The sequence below is a fragment of the Danio aesculapii genome, chromosome 6 (assembly GCF_903798145.1).
Source record: "Danio aesculapii chromosome 6, fDanAes4.1, whole genome shotgun sequence".
NCBI classification, from domain to species: domain Eukaryota; kingdom Metazoa; phylum Chordata; class Actinopteri; order Cypriniformes; family Danionidae; genus Danio; species Danio aesculapii.
This window is the reverse complement of record NC_079440.1, coordinates 26,739,227-26,764,690: the sequence shown is the minus strand read 5'-3', so window position 1 is coordinate 26,764,690 and position 25,464 is coordinate 26,739,227. Positions and strand designations below refer to the sequence as shown.

Sequence of the window (25,464 nt, the reverse complement as noted above, 5' to 3'; positions counted from 1 at the left end):
GTCTATCAAAATTAGTCGATCCAATAGAAAACCTCTCTTTTTCCAGACGGCATCTCTGATTGGCTAAAATATTGCAGTGGGCGGGTTTTCACGGCACTCTCCTCAAGGGCTCGGGCTATACACAAGTACCCGTATCCATCACTCGGTCGGATTTCCCATCAAAACAAAAACAATTTCGGTAGTAAAAAAGTATTCAATAATCTATAACCTTCGTTCAAATTGGAACGTGAAGTTCTGCCTGTGTATGGATTACCCGGTGTCGTTTAACTGTGTTTTCGTCGCTCTTAAGGACCGCAAGCTAACGTGCTAATCTGTTGAGGATCAGTAACCAGATTGAGGACATACACCAGTAACATATTTACAACTCATATGATTTGCTCTTTTGAGCCTAATTCAAACATGCACTAGTCAAAGAGACTAAACCACCAGTAGCTGATGTTTAGGTGATGGTAGAGAGCTGGTTAAAGGGGCGAGGGCGACTGTCTGTCATTAATGTGCAGATACTCTTTTCGCCTGGTGTTGTTTTGATGCGTTTTGGACTTTCCATTAGTTGTTAGTATATGATCATGGCTCCTCAGAAATATTCGGCTCAGGTGATGAACTCTAAAGCCAATGGTGCTGTATACTCGTCCTCTGGCGTGAGCTCACTCAAGAAGCCTAAGATGGAGCAGTTGCAGGCCGACCATGAGCTCTTTCTGCAGTCCTTTGAGAGTAAGTCAACAGTTGTTTCATTTAACACATTAAGTAAGTTCATTAGCTTTCCCTATTAACATTCCATTGACACGCCCAGATCATGACAACGTGCTGTGGTGTGTTACTGCTACTAGACGTGGATGCGTCCTTGGTCTTATGAGTGTGTACATGAGGCATGTGTTTATTGTTAAAACTAGTAACAAGAATCTTACCAATGTATGCAAAACTAAATAGTTAAGTGTAAATTAAATGACATTTACACAATCCTATATAATCTTAACATAATTATAGGTTATAAAAATGCAAAAGAGTAAAAAAAAAAACTTGTCATTTAAAGATCAAATTTCACAAGCTGTTTATAATTCCATACAATACTTTTATAATAATAATAATAATAGAAATTTCATTATTTTATATAGTTACAATGAAAGTAAACTCATAATGATTGTTAAAAAGGGGACCCCCGACATGATTTTTTTCCCAATGAACATACATTCAGAGGTTTATTCATTTTAATTTTGTGTTATAGCAGTTCATATAAATTACTCACATTAGGCTAATGGGTTGCATTTTATTTCATGGGGTCGTTGCATCTAGTCTAGTGTGCTGAGTGTTATTTTTTCTTCTTTTCTTTTTTATTTTTCGGAAGTCCCTTAAACTGAATTGACAGATGAAGTCCCACTGTTTTGATTATGTAAATTAGATTTATAAAGCATCAGAAAGGCAGTTTTGTAGAGTAAATGTTGAAAATAAAAGTATATGAAATTCTTTGTTTTTCACTTCAGAGCCGACTCAAATATACAGGTTTCTGCGAACAAGGAATCTAATAGCTGTACGTATTTTTTTTTCAATAGACTTAATTTACGTTAATGTGTGGTGGCTCTGATTGTTGATATTTTTTCTTGTACTTTCACAGCCAGTACTGCTTCACAGGACCCTCACCTTCATGTCACATAGAAACTCACGAACAAATGCCAAAAGGTGGGATTTGTCAATATATAATTGGTTGGCATCAGAAGATCTGAATAGATGTGCCATATTTAAAAAAAACTTGTGTGTTTTTAAACGTGTTTAATAAATAAACTGGCTTTTATTCAGGAGATCATTTAAAGTTGACGACTTGCTGTCCAGTGTGGAGAAAATGAAAGGAGAGCCTGAGTCTCCGAGGTATTGCTCTTTTACTATGCATACTATGCATGTTGTGGTCTCACACAAATATGTGGGGGGTGCGGGGGGGGTGGGGGGGGGGGGGGGGTGGGGGGGGGTGGTGTCTGGATGAGATCATACGTTTATATAATTATTAATCATCTGTTTCTAAATGGTCCGTCTCTAAAAGTGAGGGGGACGGATCCCCCCCGTCCCCCCCGTTTGCTATGCCCCTGCTGTGAACTACACAACTTTTGAAATATTTAAAGATTTTAAATCAATACACATCCAACACTTAAAACTACACATACACTAGGGCTCAATGAAAGTTACATCCAATTGTTGTGCTCGTTTGTCTAAAAAGCCATATCTATGCAAAATATTGCATGCGATATAGTCCAATTGCAAATAATCAATCTGTGATATCGACAGCTGTTTGTGTAGATTCCCAGAGAACTGTGGCCCATTGACTAAAAACTGTGAAATTATGTCTTTCTTTCACAGAATAAAGCAACCAACATATTTCTTAATAGCATTCTAACAAGTAGTGACAAAAAACATTGTATCATACTTTATAATCAGGAAAATTCCGTAAGAAGAACTCAGATAAACCATATGTTGTCATGGTCATGTGTTTATTAATCTTGTTGAATTAAATGAAAGCTTCTATCCGACGCTGTAAGGATTTCCCAGAGACTGATATTTTCTGGGCATATTTGGTTGTTCTATGCAACTTGAGAGAGTGCCCTCTGGCTTTTGTCTGAGATTAACTGCTGATCACATCACCATACTTCCCTCACAGGATTTGCAAGACAATCAACTTTTGCTAAATCACAAATGTAATTTTTATGTCGCTTTAACAGTCAGCCCTATAATACACTTCAATTGGGCTTTGTTTTTAAACACACTTCACTCCATTTGCTTTCATTTAATTGTCTTGTTTATTAAACAGGTAATTTATCAACAAAAACGCATCAAAGTTATGATACATTTTTTTTCAAACAATACTCTATCACCAAACAGTACATGAATTGTATTTACATGTATTTGCTTTTACTAACATAAAGGTAGTAACTCATCAGCCCCTTTAAGCTAATTTTATTTTCGATAGTCTACAGAACAAACCATCATTATACAATAACTTGCCTAACTACCCTAACCTGCCTAGTTAACATAATTAACCTAGTTAAACCTTTAAATGTCACTTTAAGCTGTATAGAAGTGTCTTGTAAAATATTATGTACTGTCATCATGGCAAAGATAAAATAAATCATTATTAAAAGTTATTAGAAATTAGTTATTAAAACTGTTATGTTTAGAAATGTGTTGGAAAAAAAAAAATTCTCTCTCCGTTAAACAGAAATTGGGGGAAAAAATACAGGGGGGCTAATAATTCTGACTTTAACTGTATATACAAAACAAGCATTTTTTGTTATACTTGGTAATGTAACCTTTTTTGCTGCTTAGGTCAATATCGTGATAATACCAAATACTAATAGTAATACTGAGTTGTTTTCCCAGTGATGGGTTGTGGCTGGAAGGGCATCCGCCGCGTAAAAACGTGCTGGATAAGTTGGTGGTTCATTCTGCTGTGGCGACCCCGGATTAATCAAGGGACTAAGCCGAAAAGAAAATGAATGAATGAAAACATTACTTCAAATAGTGAGTTGTACTTATGTGCTGCAGTCGTACATGTGGCATTAGCTCAAAATCAGACTTCAGTCACCCCTAACTAGGGCTGGGCAATATGGCCTTTTTAAAAAAAAATCCCAGATTTTTTTTCACAAAAAAATGTATATACACTTAAAATTGCTTGAAGTTGAAGATAATTAACCTATATAACCTTATCATAATTATAATTATAGGTTATAAAAATGCAAAAAAAAAACTTGTCATTTAAAGATCAAATTTCAGAAGCTCTGTTTATAATTACATATATAGTTACAGTGAAAGTAAACTCTAATGATTGTTAAAAAGAGGACCCCCGACGTGATTTTTATTTTTTGCCAATGAACATGCATTCAGAGGTTTATTCATTTTTATTTTGTGTTATATCAGTTCATATAAATTACTCGCATTAGGCCAATGGGTTGCATTTTATTTTGTGGGGTCGTTGCATCTGGTGGATTAGTCTAGTCCGCTGAGCGTTATTTTTTTTAGTCATGGCATCATTCAGTTACAAATGATGATTTTAATGATTTTTTTTTTAAATTTAGTTTGACATCACATCTGCAACTGACATTCACTGGATTTTTTCACAAGAACGGTGAGTCTGATCTGTTGAAAATGTGTCAAAGTGTCTGAATAACCGTTTTCACATATTTAATCATCATTTTTAGGATTCTGATAATTTTATTCCTTTGACAGTTAAGCCATGTCAAAACTCAGAAAATGAACAAAACTCAGTTTCACTTGAGGTGCTACTTGTTAAAGTCTGTCATAAAAAGCGTAAGGTAAGCTCTTTTATATTTAAAAGTATTATATTACAACATACAAGTGGAGAACTAAAGTATGCTGATATACAGTAGTCAACATTCGAAGTGAATTAAAGTTTTCCCAAGACAAGAATGTGTGTTTTAAGACATCTTTGATGAAAGGTGATGATCCGCTTCAAATGTTGACCACTATAATAATAATTATATTCGTTTTATTTTTAACATATAATGAAGGTAATCATTTTTTAAAATGAATAATGGTCAATTTGCCCTCTCAGGATGTCAGCTGTCCTATAAAGCAAGTGCCTACGGGAAAAAAGCAGGTGCCTTTGAACCCGGATCTCAGCCAAACCAAGCCTGGTGCCTTCCCCTCCCTGCTGGTGTCCAGCAATGAGTTTGAGCCCAGTAACAGTCACATGGTCAAATCCTATTCTCTTCTCTTCAGGGTGTCTCACACAGGCAAAAGAGACCCCAATGGCTTCATCAGCTGTGTGGCAGATGAGAATATTGGTGAGTGGCAGTTAGGTTTGGGTACCAAAACGGCATTGTTACCCATGCCACCGGTATGTACTAGATCAAACACCAATTTCAGTGCCATTTAAATGTCTGAACACGCATGTTTGCAAGGTTTGCATGGATGGACTGTCAGAATGATCAGGGTACATTATTATTCTGTTGCTCTCACTCATACAATTTTTTCCCTGTTCTGACCTCTGCTCTCGCCCCCTACTCTTTTCAATATCAAACACAGAATTAAAATAATAATCACACCACAGCAGGCATGAAATGAAAATAATCTTGATAGCGTGTGCCTGCATCAACTACACATCATCTGACAGCAGCAGGAGGTCTAATGTTAGCTTAGCTAAAACCAACCTCCCTATGCTGGACATGTAACCAGTGATAAACAGAGATAGGAACATCACGATGAGCTGTTTTGTATTATTTTTTTTGTAATGACGTAAGTCCTCTAATATTTTCATAGCCTCTGAGTAGGGTTTTTTATCTACTTGCTTTTTTTTTGGCACCAGTCTCAAAAAGAAAACCCCAAAACAATACCAAACCCTAGTGGCAGTGAGGGTACACAGTGTAGACGATTAGTAGATAAGTAAAGAATGCTCTGTGAATAGAGTGTGTTAGGTTAAAGGGAAAGTTAATACGGATACTAAAAATGTTGTTTCAACCCTTTATGTCTTGCTTCTGTGGAACATCTATATTTAGGAGAATATTTGTATCTTGTTCATATGCTGAAAGTAGACTGCTTTAAAATATGTTTTACAGAACAAAGAGATTTATCCAGGTTTGGAATGACATTATTTTTGTTTCAGGGTGAACTGTCAATGTTTCTGACAATAAAACATGGGGAGACATGATTACTGAATGAGTACCATGTTTGTTTCTGAAAATCTAATATCAGACCTTTTCTGTTGTCTGTTCTTGATGATGCTTGAATTGAGCACCCTACATTTGACGAAAATGGTTAATTGACTACTGCCTACTGCAGTTGTTACAGCCACAGCGTCGCTAATGCACGGCCAGACCTAAATGCAACTAAATCTTTTTTTATTTGTAGATGTAAAAGATGAAATTCCACCCAGAAAGAAGAGAAACTTATCCCTGCGAGGTGATGGAGAAACCACAGAAACATTTGTTGCTCAGATGACTGTTTTTGATAAAAACAGGTAGGTATTTACAGTGTCTTTAAAAGCCTTGATGTGAGAATAAAACACTATTTAAAACTAATGTTCCATCAGACGCTTGCAGCTACTGGATGGAGAGTATGAGGTTTCCATGCAACAAATTGAGGACTGTCCAGTCAGCAAGAAGAGGGCTACATGGGAGACCATACTGGATGGAAAGGTTGCTTATGTGTGCTGAAAATAATGTTTACTTTATGGTTTGGAAATGTAACTTTTGACCAGAATAATTGAGAAGTTTTTCTGGTAGTTTTCATATATGTTATACTTTTTCCTAATGGTAAATCTTCTACTTTAGCAAACGTATAGATTTCAAGCAATGTTGGTCTTGTATTTTGAAGAGGTTGCCCCCATTTGAGACCTTCTCTCAGGGACCCACTTTGCAGTTCACTCTTCGTTGGACAGCTGACCCCAGTGACCCTTCAACGGCCCCCGTGGCTAAACCTCTCTCAACCCGCAATTCTGACACCAGCACCACAGAGAGCAGAATCAGCACTCTTCGACCTGCACCTGTTGGTAAGGAAGCAAATAAGCACCCGATTTTGGTAAAATTTCTAATTCCTCTCAAAAGCAATAACATCAATTTGCCATTGTTCTAGTTCTTTAATGGTCCATTGAAATTAAAATAAGGATTTTTAGATGTTAGTATCAGTATTTTAGTATAGTATAGTTTTCACGTCCACCTAAATAGATCAACGTTTTTTTCACGGTCCCTCATGCTTCAGTTTCTCATCAGATCTTGGCCCATCAAATGCTCTCTTGTGTTTGACATGCCCCACCCCTTCAAGACTTTTCTCATTAGTTTTACATTTGATGCGCTTGAGCTCAACCACCCTCACTAGCCACAGTGAGACTGTGATATGGCCACTGCCATATCACCCTGCAGCTCAAGACCGGTTACTTACTGAAGCTAAGCAGGGCTAAGCCTGGTCAGTACCTGAATGGGTGACCACATTGGAAAACTAGATTGCCGTTGGAAGTGGTGTTAGCGAGGCCAGCAGGGGGCACTCAACCTGTGTTCTGCGTGAGTCCTAATGCCCCAGTAAAACTGAAGGGGACACCATACTGTCAGTGGGCGCCGTCTTTCGGATGAGATGTTAAACCGAGGTCCTGACTCTCTGTGGTCATTAAAATCCCATGGCACTTCTTGTAAAGAGTAGGGTTATAACCCCGGTGTCCTGGCCAAATTGCCTACTTCGGCCCTGAACCATCATGGCCTCCCAATTATCCCCATCCACCTATTTGGCTGGATCTCTCCACTCCACAAATAGCTGGTGTGTGGTGAGCGCACTAGCCTGTGGCTGCCATCGCATCATCCAAGTGGATGCTGCACACTGGTGGTGGTGGTGTGGAGAGACCCTTCTCGTGATTGTGAAGCGCTTTGGGTGTATGACCATACACAATAAATGTGTTATATAAATACACATTACATTACATTACTGGCATAAAGTGGTGCTAAAAACAAAATGCTTTTGTTTCTGTTTTTTTTAAATAGGGGAGGAGCTACTCTCTCACCCTCTCTTCCCTTTTCAGTTGAGAATACGTCAAACATTGAATAAAATAATGCACATTTCAAAGCACTTCACGGAACCTGTAATATATATTTTTTCAGCAGTGAAGGAATCCGTGAGCACCAGCATGCAATCCAGGATAGAACATTCCCCCTGTGAACCCCGACAGAAATTGCGCATTTTTTACCAGGTAGAAAGTCTTTCTTTTTTTCTGCATAGAGATCCAAATAGAGATCACCTAAAGTTTTACTAGAGAAACCAACAAAAGCAAGTACTTTGTGTACGACATGTGGGTGTATCTGTGTGTCCACAGTTTCTGTACAACAATAACACCCGTCAGCAAACAGAGGCCAGAGATGACCTGCACTGTCCCTGGTGCACACTCAACTGCCGTAAACTCTACAGCCTGCTGAAACACCTCAAACTCTCTCACAGTAGATTCATTTTTAACTATGTGGTGAGAACATAATTTCAAATATATACATTTCATCAGTTGTTTGCATGTCTTCTAGCCTTCTTTGTGTAGTTCTATATGATCTCCTAGTTTTTGTTCCTGTAAAGGTGGTGATGTCTCTGCTGCTTTTTAATCTTCTCCTTTCCAGCCTCACCCTAAAGGTGCTCGAATAGACGTGTCAATAAACGAGTGCTATGATGGCTCATATGTTGGCAATCCTCAAGACATTCACAGCCAGCCTGGATTTGCCTTCAGCCGCAATGGACCTGTTAAGAGGACAGCTGTTACCCACATACTTGTTTGCCGGTATGAAACTGGCGTTTATGTTTGTTGTTGAATAAAGAGTCATTTTAATATTCACTTAGTTGTAAATTCACAATAGAATCTAAACTGTGTAATTTGGCAGTAGTTGTTATAAAACGTTTTATAAATGATGCATATCATTCTCAAAAAGGGTGATTTACAGTTGATTGAAAACTTGCATTCACTGTTATTATTTCATTCTTTAAAAGCCATTTTACTAGGATATATACGTAACAGTCCCTGTTTGTGATGTCAGAAACGTTAAATCTGCTGCTTTCATATAGGCCCAAGCGAACCAAGCCAAGTCTGTCTGAGTTTTTGGAGTCAGAGGATGGTGAGCCAGAGCAACAGCGGACTTATGTGAGCGGGCATAATCGCCTGTATTTTCACAGCGACAGCTGCATGCCTCTCCGTCCTCAGGAGATGGAGGTGGACAGTGAGGACGAGAGAGACCCAGAGTGGCTCCAAGAAAAGACTACCACGGTTAGTCATCTGCTCAAGCAAGTAGTATTTTCAGCAACAAAGTACTTTTAGATATGCAGTTTCATTGAACTGTTTCCTCTTATTTAGGGTGCATTCAGAATGTGCTGTTCTTATGTTACAGTCTGATTTGGCTTAATGGCTTAAATTCATTATTTTCATTATAAGTGCCCCGGACTGACAACAGGTAATATGTTTGTTTGAAATCTTTGCGTAACCTAGGTCTAAATTAGATAAATACAGGGATCGCTACAGTGGAAAGAACTTACAATTGCATATGTTCTACGCAGTGGATACCCTTCCAGCCACAACCCAGCACTGATACTACACCAACTTATAACCCTCCATTGCTGGGAAATGCATATATACTCTTTCATTCACATACACACCTGCATTGCATGTTTTTGAACTGATGTTTTTGAACTGGGGTAAAGCGGAGCACCCAGAGAAAGGTGCAATTTAGGAATAAAACTTTCATGTTAGATAAAAATATTAGTTCTAATGATATAGAATACAAAAATAAATTTCATTTAAATATGTTTAGTTGCACTGTGGTAAAATTTACCCAATTAAATGATGTAATTTCACTGCAGGGGATTTTGTCACACTTCGAATCTTAAGGATACTGTTTAGCTGTTGTGCAGTGTTGTTTTAAGTGTCCAAGCAAATAACATTAATTGTATCGTTTTAAATAGAAACATTGTATCACACAAGTTCTACAAATAAATCCACACACACAGAGGTGATTTTTTTTGTAAAATCAAATATTAAAGTATCTTATTGAGTATTGATTTAGTACTATTTTCTCAAACATTAGACTTAAAACTACATGAATAGAACCAATTTTTCCTGAAAATTTGTTTTGCCAAAAAATATAATGGTTAGAATAGTCTGAATTTTGTTCTGCCTCTGTCAACTGCCATATTCATTAGTGATGTGCGATTATCACTGGTTTCCTGTCTGATCCGATACCAAATCAAATAAAGGAGAGTATCAGCGATTCCGATCTGATACCAATACTTTGCCAAAAAATAGGAAGTTAAAGTAACAAGTAGTGTACTTAAAAGTGCCACTTTATACTGAATACGAGACATATTACGGGTTATTCTTGTTTATTGATGAAGAATTATCATACAAAAAAAGAGCCAATTTACATATTTATTGACAGAATCTGAGCATGTATATCTTGAAACACCTGCCTGAACATCTTAACATAAAACAATAAACATTCACACCTTTTGGTTTAGTGACATGTTAATCCGGTCCCCTTGAAGATTTTTTTACCTTTTTCCATTGTTTTATCATTGTCACAAAAACCCAAGCCCCCAAAATACACCACATTGCCACATTTTCTCCCTTTGTACCTGGGTGCCCGCTGCACCTAAGGAATCTGAAAGTGATGTCTGTCTTGCCCTAGCAGCACCTGTGCCTCTCCTTTCCTCCTCTTCTGATCACATAGTCATGATGTTGTCATATTCTGTCTTGTGATTTTATATGTAGGTGTTTGTTTAGGTTTGTGGTATTACCAGTGTACCTCACTGTTTTGTTACATGTGTCACAAAGTTTGAGTTTATGGAAGTGAAGTAGCTTCACACATAACATCGCTTGCAGTCACCCATATCCAATGACAGCGTCACTGAACATGTACCAGGCCAGTGGACTGAGTGGCTAGCTAGCGAGCTCTGCAGTTGTAGAGTGCCATATTATGCACATGACTTGGCAGGCGGAAGAACAAGTAGTTCCGACTAAATTGGCATAATTCAGTTAATTTCCACTATATCTCTATTTCCAATAAACTACATATTTGCTCCAAATTACTGAAATATCGATATTTTGATAAGATAATCGATTCTAGAACACACAAAGCTGCTATCGGAGATATTGATATTTTAGTATCGATCTGCACATCACTAATATTCATTAGTCAACAAGGAGGGTTGTGTAGAATGCTGGTGTAGTTCTGGTTAAATTAAAACGGAATCATTTCAGTTTCATATAATCGTCACTGTTGTAGTTCAGTTTATTTAGATCAGTGTATATGTCACTGTTAAAGGGCGACCCAGTGAAGAGCAACAAGTTGAAGAAATTACCTTATTTTAATACATTTGCAAAGATTTGACTAACTTGTTTTCACATTGTCATTGTGGGGTATTGTTTGTATAAAAGCATCTGCTAACAGTGTAAATGAACATTTTAGTCTATTTTAGATTGAGCTCAATGTTATGTTAATATTATAACGTAAGATGTGAAAAATTGATGTGCTGGCAAAACTTTCCAAATGCACTGTATTATATCTGGATAGTGCAAGTTTGTATTCCTTAAATTGAGTTCATGCATTAGGATTCCACTGACATTGGTATGCTTTGTTTTACATGTAGCAAATTGAGGAATTCACAGATGTGAATGAAGGAGAGAAAGAAGTAATGAAGTTGTGGAATCTTCACGTTATGAAGAATGGGTACAGAAATATTTTTATATTCTCCCTTTTCTTTACATTATCTATTTAAAGATGTTTTTAAAACCTTGATCATAGTCTTATAAAACAATTTGATCAATGTTTTTCAAGAATTTTTCAATCTTGGTGATGCAGTCATGTTCTTATCTTTGAAATTGTTTTTTCCTGCAGATTCATTGCTGATAATCAGATGACTCAAGCGAGTATGCTGTTTGTGGAGAATTGCGGTCCGCACATCATTCGCAGGAATCTGTGTCGGAACTTTCTCCTTCATCTGGTTAACCTGCATGACTTTAACCTAGTCACCATTGCAACCATTGATCAGGCCATGACCCGTTTGAAGGAGATGGAGGAGTCATCTCCTGAATTAGAGGCGGGACAAGAATCATTGGATGCCACTTGCAATGGTCACTCACTGTCCCTGGGGTTTTCACTGCATGGCAAATGTTCCAAACTGGAGTCTTAGACTGATAACAGCCGGGCTTACAAAAAAAATTGTGAACATAAGGAATAAGCTCTAGTGAGAACTCCGTTTCTCTATACTTTTGCAATCATTTTATTTGTTTGAGGTCTAGAACTCGCAGCCAGCTGTGCTTCGGTGGCTTGAAACATGACTTTTTGATTTGCCCATATGCCTGTTTATTAAGAAAGAGCCTATTTAAGTCTCAATTGGGAGTTAGCTGCTGGTGTTATGGACTGACACAAGTGCTATTGACTGATTTGATGGAAATTGTTCATGTTTTTCTTGTGTGGTGTCTGTTATGCCCATTGATTGATATCTTTTCTGTAGTCGTGTAGAATAATTGTTTCTGAAAACCCATTATGCGAAGAAGTTAGTTACTGTATAAGTTAGACTACGTTTTCTGTACACATCTTATTACTTTGTTTTTAAACCACTGTGCATTCAGTAACTATTTAGCACTTGTGTTACTAGTTACTCGGTGGCTCTAGATTCAGAATTGTTGACTTCAGGTTTCAGATGTTGGATTTTAAAGTTAAACAACTTTGCATTTTCTTTTTTATAACATACAAAGGCTTTTAATGTGTTTTAGAATGGACCAATCAGTATATACATTTCAATCTTTCATCAGCTCCTTGTCTCACGTGGAGTGTGAAGATCTTTGGGACGGTATATTCATTGTATTTTTTTTTCTTTTACCCCAGTTCTCTTGCTGATTAATTAGCAATATAATGCACACTCATGAACTGCCTGCGTTTAGGCTACTTGTTTCATAAATCTTTGTAAACCAACCTATTATGACATTTAGAATGGGGATCCAGAATAGTTTTCAGTCACGTGTAGGTGATGTCAAACCTATGTTATTATTGGGTATGTGGTTATATAATAGTTTGATGCTATTATAGGTTTCATATGTTGTACATGCCAAAGTATCAGATACAGCATCATTTCTCATTCTAATGGTTTCCTCTGCAAATTGCACAAGTTTGGTGTACACAAGAAAACTATTTACAGATTAAAGATGTAAATATTCGATTAAGTGGTTTTAAATTCTCTGTCTCTTTTGGCAATTAATTGCGAAGTCATTCTCAAGATTAAAAAAAAAAGCATTGTCCGCTGTAGTAGAGCAGCAGTTAGTCTAAAGCTAAATTCATAGTTAATCGTAGACACTAAAATGCGCTTGAGTTTTTATTTGTGACAGCGTATTTTGCAAACAAGAAGCCGCGCCTCCGTGGATTGACGTCGTACGAGAGAAGGAATCTGATTGGATGACGCAATCTTTCCGCTTGGCGCGAGGTTGAACTGTCGATCCGCGTCGGGATGAGTTTTCGCACTCGGTGTTTCTTTTATGTGCCGCTGTTACTTTAGCCAGTGATATGGCAAATGTTTGCCTGTGATATTTGGAATTAACACAAATAACATCGGAGTTGAATATCTATGGCAACAATGGAGTCATCGTTCTTTCCTCCTCAGGCTGTTAAAATAATGAACTCCTCCGGAAGTGTCTGCAACAGAAATACTTTTCATTCGGGAATCCTGCAGTTAGAAGGCAAACCCCAAACCCAGGTGCACCCGAAACGCAACAGACTGAAACTAGCAAAAACGTACAGATTATCGGATAATATTGCTGGGAACAATCCCAGCCATGTAACCGGGAGCTCCGGATCGACTGCCCTTTGTAAAGAAACATTTTTTACAGATGCTGTAGTAATAACTACTGACGATAAAGACAACTTGACTCAGGAAGAACACTATTCTCAAACAGTGCAAAACGGCAATAAGCTGACATTAAAGAGGACGAGTAACAATAGAAGTGTGCAGCTCGTCTCCACTTCTACAAATAGAGAGCATGCCTTAAGTGACAATAGTTTAAAGTCAACCACTGATCATTTTGCATCTAATAAAGAGGTGTTGACCAGATTTTTACAAACAGAGACGGGTGATCGGGATCACATGATGGATCAGCCAAAAATTAACATCGGACAAGTCCAAGAGACCACAAAACATGATCCTGTCCAAAACGTGATCTCCTCAAACGGCACCAGGCCCACATCTATAGAACCAACCAACGTCAGAACCGTCAGCGAATTGGTGGGTTTGCTTAAAGATTTGACACTAGTGTAACAATATTTTTCTCACAGTAATGTGCATTACATATTTAATTTTGGAATATCTTCTAAAAGTATTTTACATGGCTGTTATATTGTCCAACACGTTACATTACAACTCAAAGATGTATGTAAATATAATCTAGTTAATATTTTTATAATCTAATTACAAATCTTTATTATAATAATCTCTACTGTGTAAATGCTGGTGAGAATTCATTGTGACAGCATTACCTATTTCAGCACAACAGATTTTATTTGGTTTAGGTTAACTGGGGACAGAGCGCACAGGTTGATTTTAATATGTTTAGTTATTAATAATGCAGGCTAAAAAGAAAACCGTTAAAATGAAGTCGTGTAATGAATCATGTGTGTTCATATTATTATAATATATTAGTATATATATGTAATTTATTTTTCTTGTTTAATAACCATTGTTCTTTTAGAACACCATACAGATGTGAAATACAGAAAATATTATATAATATAGAAATTTTGTAATTGGAAATTAATACAATAAAATCAAAAAAGCAGATTTGGTTGCTCTTCAAGTCAAAAAGATCAGGTACCACACTTGTAGGTTTCAAATTGAATCCTATTGATTTATTGTATTTGTTCAGTGTTTTTTCTTGTTGTTTTTTGGCAGAGGTTGGGCTGGAGAAAGGAAATTCCGAGCAGTGAATTGCTTAAGGACATTCAAAAACTCAATTTGCAGTTTCCTGTCCAAAGGTTTTTCACTCTTCTGAAGAAGAAGGGAACTGCATCCAAAGAGGAGAGCTCTGCTTTAGGTAAGCAAATATATTTGCGAATAAATGTAAATGGTTGTTTTTTTTTTTTAAATAATAATAATCAGGACAAACAATCAAACACACCTACTTGCTGAAATCTGCCTTTATTTTTTTTAGAAGCAGAAATGTCTGATTACAAGCATCATTCAGATTATTGTGTTCAGAGGAAGAGAAAACAAGAGCTGGAGGATCAGTACAGGACATACAAACGTTACAATACAAACAAAGCAATTAGATCTACCATTAAGGATTTTGAGCGATTGTCTGATGTTTTGGTCAACCCTCATTCAAAGTACACAAACCGACTGAGTCGAACAAAGTGCAGACAGCAACTAACCACATTCTGTGCTGTAGTCACTGAACCAGTGCAAAATGACTCTGTTTATCAGAACCCAAGTCTAAGAATGGATGATGTTCTTTGGACAGATAAATATCAGCCTCAGCAGTCTAGTGAAGTCATTGGAAACTCTGCATCAGTACGGCAATTGCACAGGTAAAATGTATTACTGTAATAATATTACATGCTACTAGTAGCCTTTAGTAACAGGGAATGGTTAACCCCAAAAAACTTTTAACTTAATCATTCTTTTTCATACAACTCAAAAATATGAGAGCAACATTTTGTATATATAGTGTTGGGTGTAATTAGTTACAAAGTACCTAGTTACTGTAATTAAATTACTTTTTTTTTTTTTTTAGATCATTACAGTTGCTTACAATACTAGCTTAAATAATGTACATGGATTTGACGGTCCCTTATAAATAAATTTAGAGAACCGGGGTAATTGTATTTTTATCTATTTAAAAATAAAAATAGGTTTACTAAATTTTCTAGCCGAGGCAATTTATTTATATAGCACATTTCATACAGTGTGGTAATTCAAAGTGATTTGCATGAACAAGAATAAAAGAAATATAAAATACTAAAGTATGCATTCATCAAGACAATTGCATATGCTTAAGAAAGAAATTGAGAAATTATTTCATGACGATGTAAGTTAGAAATGCAGAGAACCATAGTAATTGAAGTAACTTGTCCACACACACATTTATATATACATATAGGTATATGGGTATTTAAGTGCTGGTCATATAATTAGAAGAATACCTTCAAATAGTTGATTTATTTCACTAATTCCATTCAAGAAGTAAAACCTATATAATGTATAGATTAATTCCACACAGACTTAAACATTTCAAGCGTTTATTTTTTAGTGTTGATGACAACTAATCAAAACTACACATTCAGTATTTGAATATAACTTCAGACCAATACAAAGCAAGGATTTTTAAAAATCTTGGCCAACTGAAAAGTATGAGCATGCACACAGCACTTCATACTTAGTTGGGATTCCTTTTGCCTAAATTACTGCAGCAATGCGGTGTGGCATGGAGTTATGAGAGCCCAGGTTGCTCTGATTATAGCCTTTAGCTCTTTTGCATTGTTGGGTCTGACATATCACATCTTGCTTTTCACAATACCCCATAGATTTACTATGATGTTAAGGTCAGGTGAGTTTGCTAGCCAATTAAGAATCAGGATACCATGGTCCTTAACCAGGTACTCGTAGCTTTGGCTCTGTGTGTAGGTGACCTGTAGGAAAATGAAATCTGCATCTCCATAAAGTTGGTCAGCAGCAGGAAGCATGAAGTGCTCTAAAACGTCCTGATATATGGCTTTGTTGATCTTGGACCTCAGAAAACACAGTGGAGCCGCAACAGCAGATGACATGGCACCCCAAATCATCACTGACTGTAGAAACTTTACACTAGACCTCGACCAACATGAATTGGGTGCCTCTCCTCTCTTGCTCCAGACTCTGGGACCCTGATTTCAAAAGGAAATGCAAAATATTCTTTCATCAGAGAACATAACTTGGAGCACTCAGCAGCAGTCTGGTCTTTAGCGAGATGTTTCTGACGCTGTTAAAACCTGTCTCTCAAACGGCTGTGCATTGTGGTTCTTGAAGCACTGACTGCAGCTGCAGTCCACTCTTTGTGAATCTCCCTAACGTTTTTTAATTAAGTTTTGTTTCACAATTCTCTCCAGGGTGTGGTTATCCTTATTGCTTGTTCACATTTTCTACCACATAATTTTCTTCCCTTCACCTCTCTATTGATGTGCGTGGACACAGAGCTCTGTGAACAGCCAGTCTCTTTTGCAAAGACCTTTCTGTCTTGCCCTCCTTGTGCAAGGTGTCAATGGTCGTCTTGGACAACTGTCAAATCAGTCTTCCCCATGAATGTGTACTCTACAGAACTAGACTGAAGCTGCATTCCAAATCGCATACTTATGCACTCTTCTATGCCATTTTGTAGTATAAATAGTGTAAGCAGTACGTTCACACTGAAAACTGTGTATAAACCAAAAAAAAGAACAAGTGCACTTAAATTACCCTGATGATGCACTCATTCAGCCATTAAAATGAAGTGTGTAATGATGGACACTTCACACACTGTAAAAACGATATTCTCCTATGAGAGGGATTATAGCGCCTCCCGATGGTGAATGCGGTTATACTCATGGAAGGTATCATTACATAGTTTGGTCATTTATTTCACTGATTTGGCAAACGTCATCAGGGAAACGGTTTGAATTTCCGCTTGGAAAAAAAACATTAGTGCTTCATTTGGGACGAGACTACATGCATATACTATGCTGTTGAGTGTGTAAGTGCATAAGTGTATAGTGTGCCATTTGAGATGCAGCTTGAGAGACCATTTAAAGGCCTTTGCAGGTGTTGAGTTGATTAGCTGATTAGAGTGTGGCAACAGGTGTGTTCAATACTGTACCTTTTCACAATATTCAAATTTTCAAAGATATTGAATTTGGGGTTTTCATTAGTTGTCATGAAATTTAAAGTAAATAAACCCTTGAAATATATCAGTCTTTGTGGAATGAATGTATAAAGTATACAGTTTTCACTTTTTGAATGGAATTACTGAAACAAACATTTTGAAGATATTCTGATAAAGATATTTCTTGCATGCATGCAATATTGCACATTATGACATGCTTACTTGCTACACAACTAAAAACATGCTAGATATAAATAACAGTTTTTCAAAAAGGTTTTTACTTTTGCAATTGTAGTATTATAAAGTACTATTTGATCTAGTGTTATAAGGTTGTTTATCGTTAACTATTTGGTGTGCGTTTATGACTTGAGGTGTGACACCAGGGAGGGATTTGCATTTTCAACTCTATTATGCTAAGGTTAGCATTATCCCAGATCTTTTACTGCACCTGTGAGGGCCACTGAGTTCAGCTCCAAACAACTTCAGCACACTTTATAGGGCTGTCTGAAGACCTTGGCTAGCTTATTCAGGCCCTTTAGGTGCAGATTTAGACACCCCTGTACTAGAGGGCAAAAACAAAACCTTTTTTCATCACACCAATAACAGCTGGTTAAAAGAATGGAAAACAAGAGCAGACACCGAAGAGAGGAGAAGACGACAAGATGAAAGAAGAATGAAAAAAGATGCTGCTGGTGACGTACCTGTGCACCTTTATTTCAGTAATATATAATATTGCAGGTATTAAGCCTCTATTTTCTTGTTACTGATAAATGTGTAAACATTTCTATACCTGTAGAGTCCTGGGACTGTGGTGATTTTGTGGGTGATGCTGTATCCATGGACCAAGTGAAGGAGCTGTGTAACACTGTGCTCATTACTGGTCCTTCTGGAGTGGGCAAAACAGCTGCTGTGTATGCCTGTGCACAAGAGCTGGGATTCAAGGTAAATATTGCAGTGTTTCCCTTTTGCAGCACACTGACTGTCTATTACAACTAGCTTTAATGACGTGTTCCTCTTCTCCATGGTGGTCACACAGGTATTTGAAGTGAACAGTTCAGTCCTGCGCTGTGGTCGACTCCTCCTTTCTCAGCTGACAGAAGCAACTCAGTCTCATCAGATGGACCTTGAGAGTATTAAACCCTCAGCCCTCAAAACTGAATCTGAGATCATTAACCAAAGCCAAATCAAACCTGCTCCAGTTTGTGAGTGATTTTCCTTCATAAAAAGGCTATACCTAATTAGATGTATTAAATCTGAAAGGATTGATTTTATCTCCAGCTTCCACAGGCAAGGAAGCACATAGAAAAGTTACTACTTCATCATCTAAGAAGACTTCAGTTTCTCGTAGTGATTCCCATAACATCAGAAATCCACAACCAGTAAAACTCACTCGCTTCTTCAAATTGAGTAGCAAAAAATCTCTAGTTAAAACATCTGATGGTCCAGAACATTGTATGCATGGTAAGTGCATGTGGATTGTTTAAAAAGAACATGGATAAAGATGTCATGTACAGATGAAGTCAGAATTATTAAACCCCCTGAATTATTTGCCCCCTTGTTTACCCCCCCCCCCCCCAATTTCTGTTTAACGGTGAGATTTTTTTTCAACACGTTTCTAAACATAAGAGTTTTAATATTTCATTCCTAATAACTGATTTATTTTATCTTTGCCATGATGACAGTAAATAATATTTGACTAGATATTTTTCCAAGACACTTTCAAGACACTTCTATACAGCTTAAAGTGACATTTAAAGGCTTAACTAGGCAGGTTAGGGTAATTAGGCAAGTTAATGTATAACAATGGTTTGTTCAGAAAAATATTTAGCTTAAAGAGGCTAATAATTTTGACCTTAAAATGGTCAAGCAAATAAGACTTTCTCCAGAAAAAAAATTATTATTAGACATTCTGTGAAAATTTCTTTGTTCTGTTAATATGGGAGATATTTAAAAAATATTCAAAGGGGGTTTAATAATTCTGATTTCAACTGTAAGTTATATAGAGCCTGGTTCACTTACATATTTTGAAGATTAAATAACTTTGCACTTGTGTAATCATACATTCTGTAAGACCCTGTATGTATGCTTTTTATAAACATGATATATTGCGGCACTTTGAGTAATAATTCGAAATCTAATTGCAGCAACTATTGAACCAGATAGACTTCAGAGATCGGGATCTGGGTTTAAGGACAACAGTGAAAGAGGCAAAGAGTCAGCCTCTAAAAACCAGAGCCGTGCAATCCCTGTGTCACTAATACTGTTTGAAGAGGTAAAAAGTCATTGTTGTTAAACTGATCAGATAACATGCTTCATGATTTGAATAAATTAATTATTATACGATTAACCCCCTTCTACTTTTTTTTTTTTTTTTTTTTTCAAAATCTGCTTTTGATGATAAATGTGTTCCCCAGGTTGATGTTATTTTCCCCGAAGATGTTGGATTTCTTACAGCTATTAAGACTTTTATGAGCACAAGCAAAAGACCCATAATTCTTACAACCAATGGTAAGCAACTTGTAATGGCATAATATGCAATGAAACATTTATTGGTTTGCTAAAACCTTGCTTACTCGTAGACCCATTATTTGGATCAAGACTTAAGGGAAATTTTGATGAAATCCATTTCCGTACTCCTTCACTGGTGAGAAAATGCATTTTGAACAGTAATCTAAGAATATCACATTTTGATGGAATAATTCTGTATTCTTTTAAACTCAGCAAACTATCAGGAGCTATCTGCAGTGTTTGTGTGTGGTGGAGAACATGAAGACTGATCCAGAGTACATGGCCTTTCTGCTGTGTCAGAATAAGGGGGACATCAGGCAGAGTATTCTCCAGCTTCAGCTCTGGGTCTGTAGTGGTGGAGGAAGCACAGAACTACAAATTCTCCAGAACACACTCAAAGTGAGTCGGATTGACATCTGTTTACCAAAGACTTTTTAAAATGATTTTTCTTCCTTAATATGCCATCAACAAAACATTTAATATATATAGTTGAAGTCAGATTTATGAGCCCCCCCTATTAATTTTTTCCCCCAATTTCAGTTTAATGTAGAGAAGATCTTTTTCAACACATTTCTAGAGATAACAGTTTTAATAACTCATTTCTAATAACATTTATTTTATCTTTGCCATGATGACAGTAAAGAATATTTGACTAGATATTTTTTAAGACACTTCTATACAGCTTAAAGTGACATTTTTAAAGGCTTATTTAGGTACACATTAGGTTAACTAGGCAGGTTAGGGTAATTAGGCAAGTTATGCTCCGAAATTTGGCATCAGTACTGACTAATCTAATGTATATGCACAAATATAATATTGTATAGCTTCCTATTAAAATATGAAATTAAAATATAGATTTGTGAGGGGTGTGCTTGTATATCTTGAGCACTGTTTATATACAGTTGAAATCAGAATTATTAGCCCCCTTGAATTTATTATTATTATTTTTTTTAAATATTTCCCAAATGATGTGTTTAACAGAGCAAGGAAATTTTCAGTATGTCTGATAATATATATTTTTTCTTCTGGAGAAAGTCTTATTTGTTTTACTTCGGCTAGAATAAAAGCAGTTTTTAAAATTTTAAAAATCATTTTGACCACATACTGTGTCATCCTGCAACTGTTTTGCAGCATATAAAAGGTCCCAAACCCTATTTTTAACTGTCCAAAATAGGCAAAAAAAAAATTGTTTCAACTCTCCGATAGTCAAAGCAAGTTCAAAAAAAAAAAATTCTATGTTATATATGCACTAAAAAACATTCAGGAAAAAGTGTTTTATGTAAATTTGGACCACGAGTCCACATATATGGACATAATTTTTTTTCTAAAAGTACATTAGGTCAAAACTATTAGTCCCTTTAAGCTATATATTTTTTTCGATAGTCTACAGAACAAACCATCATTATACAATGACTTACCTAGTTAACCTAATTAACCTAGTTAAGCCTTTAAGGGAAGTTTCATAAACAAGTTTCGAGAGGAACACGTGATATGATCAACTTCAGCTGATCCTCATCACTAATCATTAGCTAGCCTATCGGAGCACTCCAAAACTACTATATATATTCTAGCTAAACTTCATTCCCTATCTCTGTTTTCGGACCCCCCCCCCCTCCCAACCCCCCCTATCCTTACATTATCCCTCCTCCTCTTTGATCGGGCAACACGGTGGCTCAGTGATTAGCACTGTTGCCTCGCAGCAAGAGGGCCACAGGTTCAAGGCCCATTTGAACCAGTTGACATTCCCTGCGCGGAGTTTACATGTTCTCCCCGTGTTTGCGTGGGTTTTCTCCGGGTCCTCCGGTTTCCTCCCACAGTTCAAAAAACATGTATATAAGTGAATCAGAATACAGTCACAAGCACCCAGCGTATACATGCCTAACCAACCAGCCAGAAGCGGGGGGGACATTCGAGAAACACCTGATCTCGTGTCCCTCCTAATGCTCATTAACCAGGCGGGAGCCTTGGGCTCATCTATCTCCGAGCTCAGGGTTCTCTCCCGGGACAGCATGCCAAACCTGCTATTATAGTTGAGCATTATCTAAGTGCGAACTCTTGAAATGTCACTTTAAGCTGTATAGAAGTGAAAAATATGTAGTAAAAGATTATTTACTGTCATCATGGCAAAGATAAAATAAATCAATTATTAGAAATGAGTTCTTAAAACTATTATGTTTAGAAATGTGTTGAAAAAATCTTCTTTCTGTTAAACAGAAATTAGGGAAAAAATAAACAGGTGGGCTAATAATTCAGGGGTGCTAATTACTCTGACTTCAACTGTGTGTGTGCATATGTATATATGTGTGTGTGTGTGTGTATATACACATATATATATATATGTGTGTGTGAGTAATGTTTTAATTACTCTATGCTCCTTGTGTGTACATCATGACATTAACTTGATACTTAACTTGATATTGTCAAGCATAAACGGGATGTACTCAAATTGATGGGTAATAGACGATTAGTATAGACATTGATTTATTTACTGGGGTGATGTGGATTTTTGTCACAGTGACTTTGTTTGCTTCTCAATTCATCGAGATTTCTAAACTTTTTCCAAATGATAAAGAATTTTGAACGTACAGTTAGTATTTTTTTTCAAATCAAACCAGCGATCTCCAAGTATGTTGATGACAATACTAATACTCAGTTGCACTGATTCATAAATGAAAATTGATTTGTGCATTCGGTCTTAAACAGTGTAGATCATGGACCGAGCTGAAAAATAGCAGATGTTTGGAGATCCTGGCAGAGAAAACAGGAGGAGGTCTACTGTACTTTATCATCGGAAGTCTTTTTTCACCCGATTTCTCATCTCAGACTTTTTATCTGCAAGAGTCTTCAAATCCCAACACTAAAGGAGAGGAGTCAGAAGGCTTAATGTTACAGACTCCCACAAATGTGCATGAGAGAAAATCAGCCTGCAGAGGGAAAACACAAAGGTCAAAAACTATTTCTTACACACATTCAGTCAAGGCTTCAGATCCTTCAAAGCAAACTAACAAATTGGCTTCTGAACCTGATGTCCGTGGACAAAGCGAATCACTCATATTTCACCATGTGTTGTGCATTGGAAGTTTTTTCGACAACATGTCTTTTGTGGATGCTTGTTTACAAAAACCGTCTCTCAATAGAACTGAACTTTGTAAAACAGAAGCTCTTGGTTGGATGGGCGCCACACTGAAGGATAGTTTATTGGACTTGGAAAGAGAAGAGCAAATCAGACAATATTTTGAGAATTCCTCCCAGCTACTGGCCTTTGTTGAAGTTTTAAGTTTCCATCGCTGCCAGACTGAACTCTCTGGGATCTGGACAGAAGCTGCAAGACTGAGGGAGAAGATGTCTACTGAGAGATGGGAGCAAGTGATGGCTTCCTTTTCTCAGCCATTTTGCCAAAAATACCTCACAACATGTCAGTGCAAATTCTGTGAACCTAGGTTTGTCTGTATTTATTAGTTTGCTTGAAGGTATAATTCACTCAAAAACGAAAACTGTTGTCATTTCCTCATCACACTTGTTTCTTTCTGATGCTAAACACCAAATAATATTTTTATTTAAAAAAACTATTTGGTTACCATCATTTCTCCTATTGTGTTCAGCAGCAGAAAGAAACTCATCCAGGTTTGACTCAAATGTACCATGAGTAAAAGAGGAGTTTTCATTTTTGGGTGAACTATCTCTTTAACTTCATCTGTGCTGTGGTTAAGTTCTTGTGGTATCTGATTTTTGACTCTTGTTACAGGGTTGCCCAAAAGCACAGGGAGTTAGCATCCATACTGATTTCCAGCAGAAAGATCTGTTATCTTCGTAATAAGCATGCTTTTTTCATGGACTACCTGTCCACTCTGCGATCAATCTGTCGGTCAGAGAGAGTTAAAGGACAGCACTCAATTAGGTATATATTTATCATAATCTCTGCACAGTTAATACAGCCAAGTGTACAGTTGTATTCTAAAAGGAAATCTGCACTTCATTCCCTTGAACAATACTGCAAATAGGCATGGTATAAATAGGCCGGTATAAGATTCTGACGGTATGATAACTTTGGATAAAAATATAACGGTGATTTGTGATTACTGCTCTAAAATATATATATTTTAAATGTCTGGGTAAAAAACAAACTTTTTCCTCTTTGAAAACATTATATTCCATTTTTTGAAAGATTTATAATATTTTGGAGCAGTAAAACACAGAAGGCTATATACATTTGTTTTAATTTGTTTCAAAAACACAGATTTCTTTTACAATTTAAAATGGCATCTTTGGATCTCTTTTATTTTTGGAGATATTGGTGTCTTAAAAAACAAACAAAAACGTTAATAAAATAATCTTACACATGTCTTAGGAACGGTATTACAGAAAAAATTTTGGTGGTTTTAAAACCTTGACTTTTCCAAACCGCGGTACTTAATAAATACTTAATATTTTGTACAAATCAAATTTTTACAATGTAAAATCAATTTGCTTTAAAATAAAAATGTTAGTGCATGTTATCCAATGCATTAACTAATGTTTACAAAGGAGACCGTGTTGAGTGCTAGTGCTTTAATATAAAAGTGATTTTGATTTATTTCCTTTTTACAATTGTGTATTTGTTCAAGCAATGTTTTCTTTTTCCTCTCTCTCTTTTCAGACGTTCATACTACCTCTCAAGCCTTCACCTACCCAGAAGCACTTTAGAACTTATGACATTGGATTTCCCTTGATGTGTGACTGAGCTGGTGCAGTAAATTTTCCTCAACTTTTGCGTGGTTTTCTGTATAGTTAAAGGAATGCGAACTTTCTGTTTTTTGTGTTTTAGAAATATTTTATGTAAAGACCTGTAAAAGATTGTTTATGGCATCTTTTTTACAATAAGCCAAAACATGAAACTATTAACTTCTGTTTTCTGCAAAGGGCACATCTTATACCCTGGAAGACAGTTAGGTGGCTTTAAAGTGAGTAAACCCATTGCTTTAAAGCTATTTAGTGCATAATTCTAAAAACATAAGTTACAACAGGTTTACTCACTTTTGTTAAAGAGCAGGCCAGTTGCATCCATCTAAACCCCACATTAAATTTCTTGCGGAAAGCCTAACAAAGAACAGTAGAACGTGTAAAAGCTGAAAAATGTGAAAAACTCCTCTTTGTATTTAGAATGTGAGGTCATTACAATCCTCATTAGTCAGGTGTTGACCTTGTCCATATATTGTTTGTGTACGCATGTAAACTCTTGGATGTTTGTTTGTTGGTGATGTTGAGTATTGTCATTTGTTGAATGTTTAAACACTGCAGCTCTATTTCTATTCTCATGAATTAAATAAAATAACTTCGATAGATTTTGGTTCATACGTTCCTTGAAAACCATGGAAAAGTCATGAAATTTTGACAAGGCATTTTCCAAGCCTGGAAAAATTTTGGAAAAACAAACAAACCTAAAATATTTAGGTCATGGAAATGAATTTGTTAACAAAAATCTTTCTACTTGAATATTTTTGAGGTGATAATATTGTGTAAATTTTAAATACAATTGCGTGGTTCATCAGTTCATGCGATGTTCTCTGTTTGGGGTAATAAAAAAAAAAAGCAACTTGCAGTTTCAGCTCTAAAAGCTAATTTGTACTATTCTTAAGTCTTATGAAAAC

General features: G+C 36.5%; 2 protein-coding genes across 3 annotated transcripts; both read left to right on the top strand.

The window, feature by feature from the left end:
* Positions 1–107: 107 nt before the first annotated feature.
* suz12b (SUZ12 polycomb repressive complex 2 subunit b) lies at positions 108–12,684 on the top strand. Of its 2 annotated transcripts, none has more exons than XM_056459858.1 (16): positions 108–711; positions 1,479–1,525; positions 1,610–1,674; positions 1,792–1,860; positions 4,056–4,105; positions 4,207–4,292; positions 4,553–4,784; positions 5,848–5,956; positions 6,029–6,134; positions 6,313–6,487; positions 7,587–7,672; positions 7,796–7,939; positions 8,085–8,242; positions 8,524–8,722; positions 11,098–11,177; positions 11,346–12,684. In XM_056459858.1, the coding sequence occupies exons 1-16, from the start codon at positions 561–563 to the stop codon at positions 11,638–11,640; spliced, it is 2,052 nt and encodes a 683-aa protein (XP_056315833.1). In that variant the 5' UTR covers positions 108–560; the 3' UTR covers positions 11,641–12,684. The 2 variants fall into 2 exon arrangements, with proteins under 2 accessions (XP_056315833.1, XP_056315832.1); XM_056459857.1 differs by having other exon boundaries at positions 7,584–7,672.
* Positions 12,685–12,951: 267 nt separating this feature from the next.
* On the top strand, positions 12,952–25,149 carry atad5b (ATPase family AAA domain containing 5b). Its single transcript, XM_056459853.1, has 14 exons — positions 12,952–13,725; positions 14,389–14,530; positions 14,648–15,023; positions 17,936–18,021; positions 18,126–18,271; positions 18,366–18,531; positions 18,608–18,790; positions 19,474–19,601; positions 19,744–19,837; positions 19,909–19,973; positions 20,051–20,236; positions 22,541–23,277; positions 23,583–23,735; positions 24,474–25,149. Exons 1-14 carry the CDS (start codon positions 13,072–13,074, stop codon positions 24,544–24,546), a joined length of 3,189 nt encoding a protein of 1,062 aa, XP_056315828.1. The 5' UTR covers positions 12,952–13,071; the 3' UTR covers positions 24,547–25,149.
* Positions 25,150–25,464: the final 315 nt, after the last annotated feature.

Excerpts from the sequence above, each read along its gene's own strand:
- atad5b (XM_056459853.1), top strand. The coding sequence starts at position 13,072 with ATGGCAACAATGGAGTCATCGTTCTTTCCTCCTCAGGCTGTTAAAATA. Across the intron at positions 15,024-17,935 it reads TCAGTACGGCAATTGCACAG|CTGGTTAAAAGAATGGAAAA; the intron begins GTAAAATGTATT and ends CACCAATAACAG. Across the intron at positions 23,736-24,473 it reads AAAGGACAGCACTCAATTAG|ACGTTCATACTACCTCTCAA; the intron begins GTATATATTTAT and ends CTCTCTTTTCAG.
- suz12b (XM_056459857.1), top strand. The coding sequence starts at position 561 with ATGATCATGGCTCCTCAGAAATATTCGGCTCAGGTGATGAACTCTAAA. Across the intron at positions 6,135-6,312 it reads AGACCATACTGGATGGAAAG|AGGTTGCCCCCATTTGAGAC; the intron begins GTTGCTTATGTG and ends TGTATTTTGAAG. Across the intron at positions 8,723-11,097 it reads TCCAAGAAAAGACTACCACG|CAAATTGAGGAATTCACAGA; the intron begins GTTAGTCATCTG and ends TTTTACATGTAG.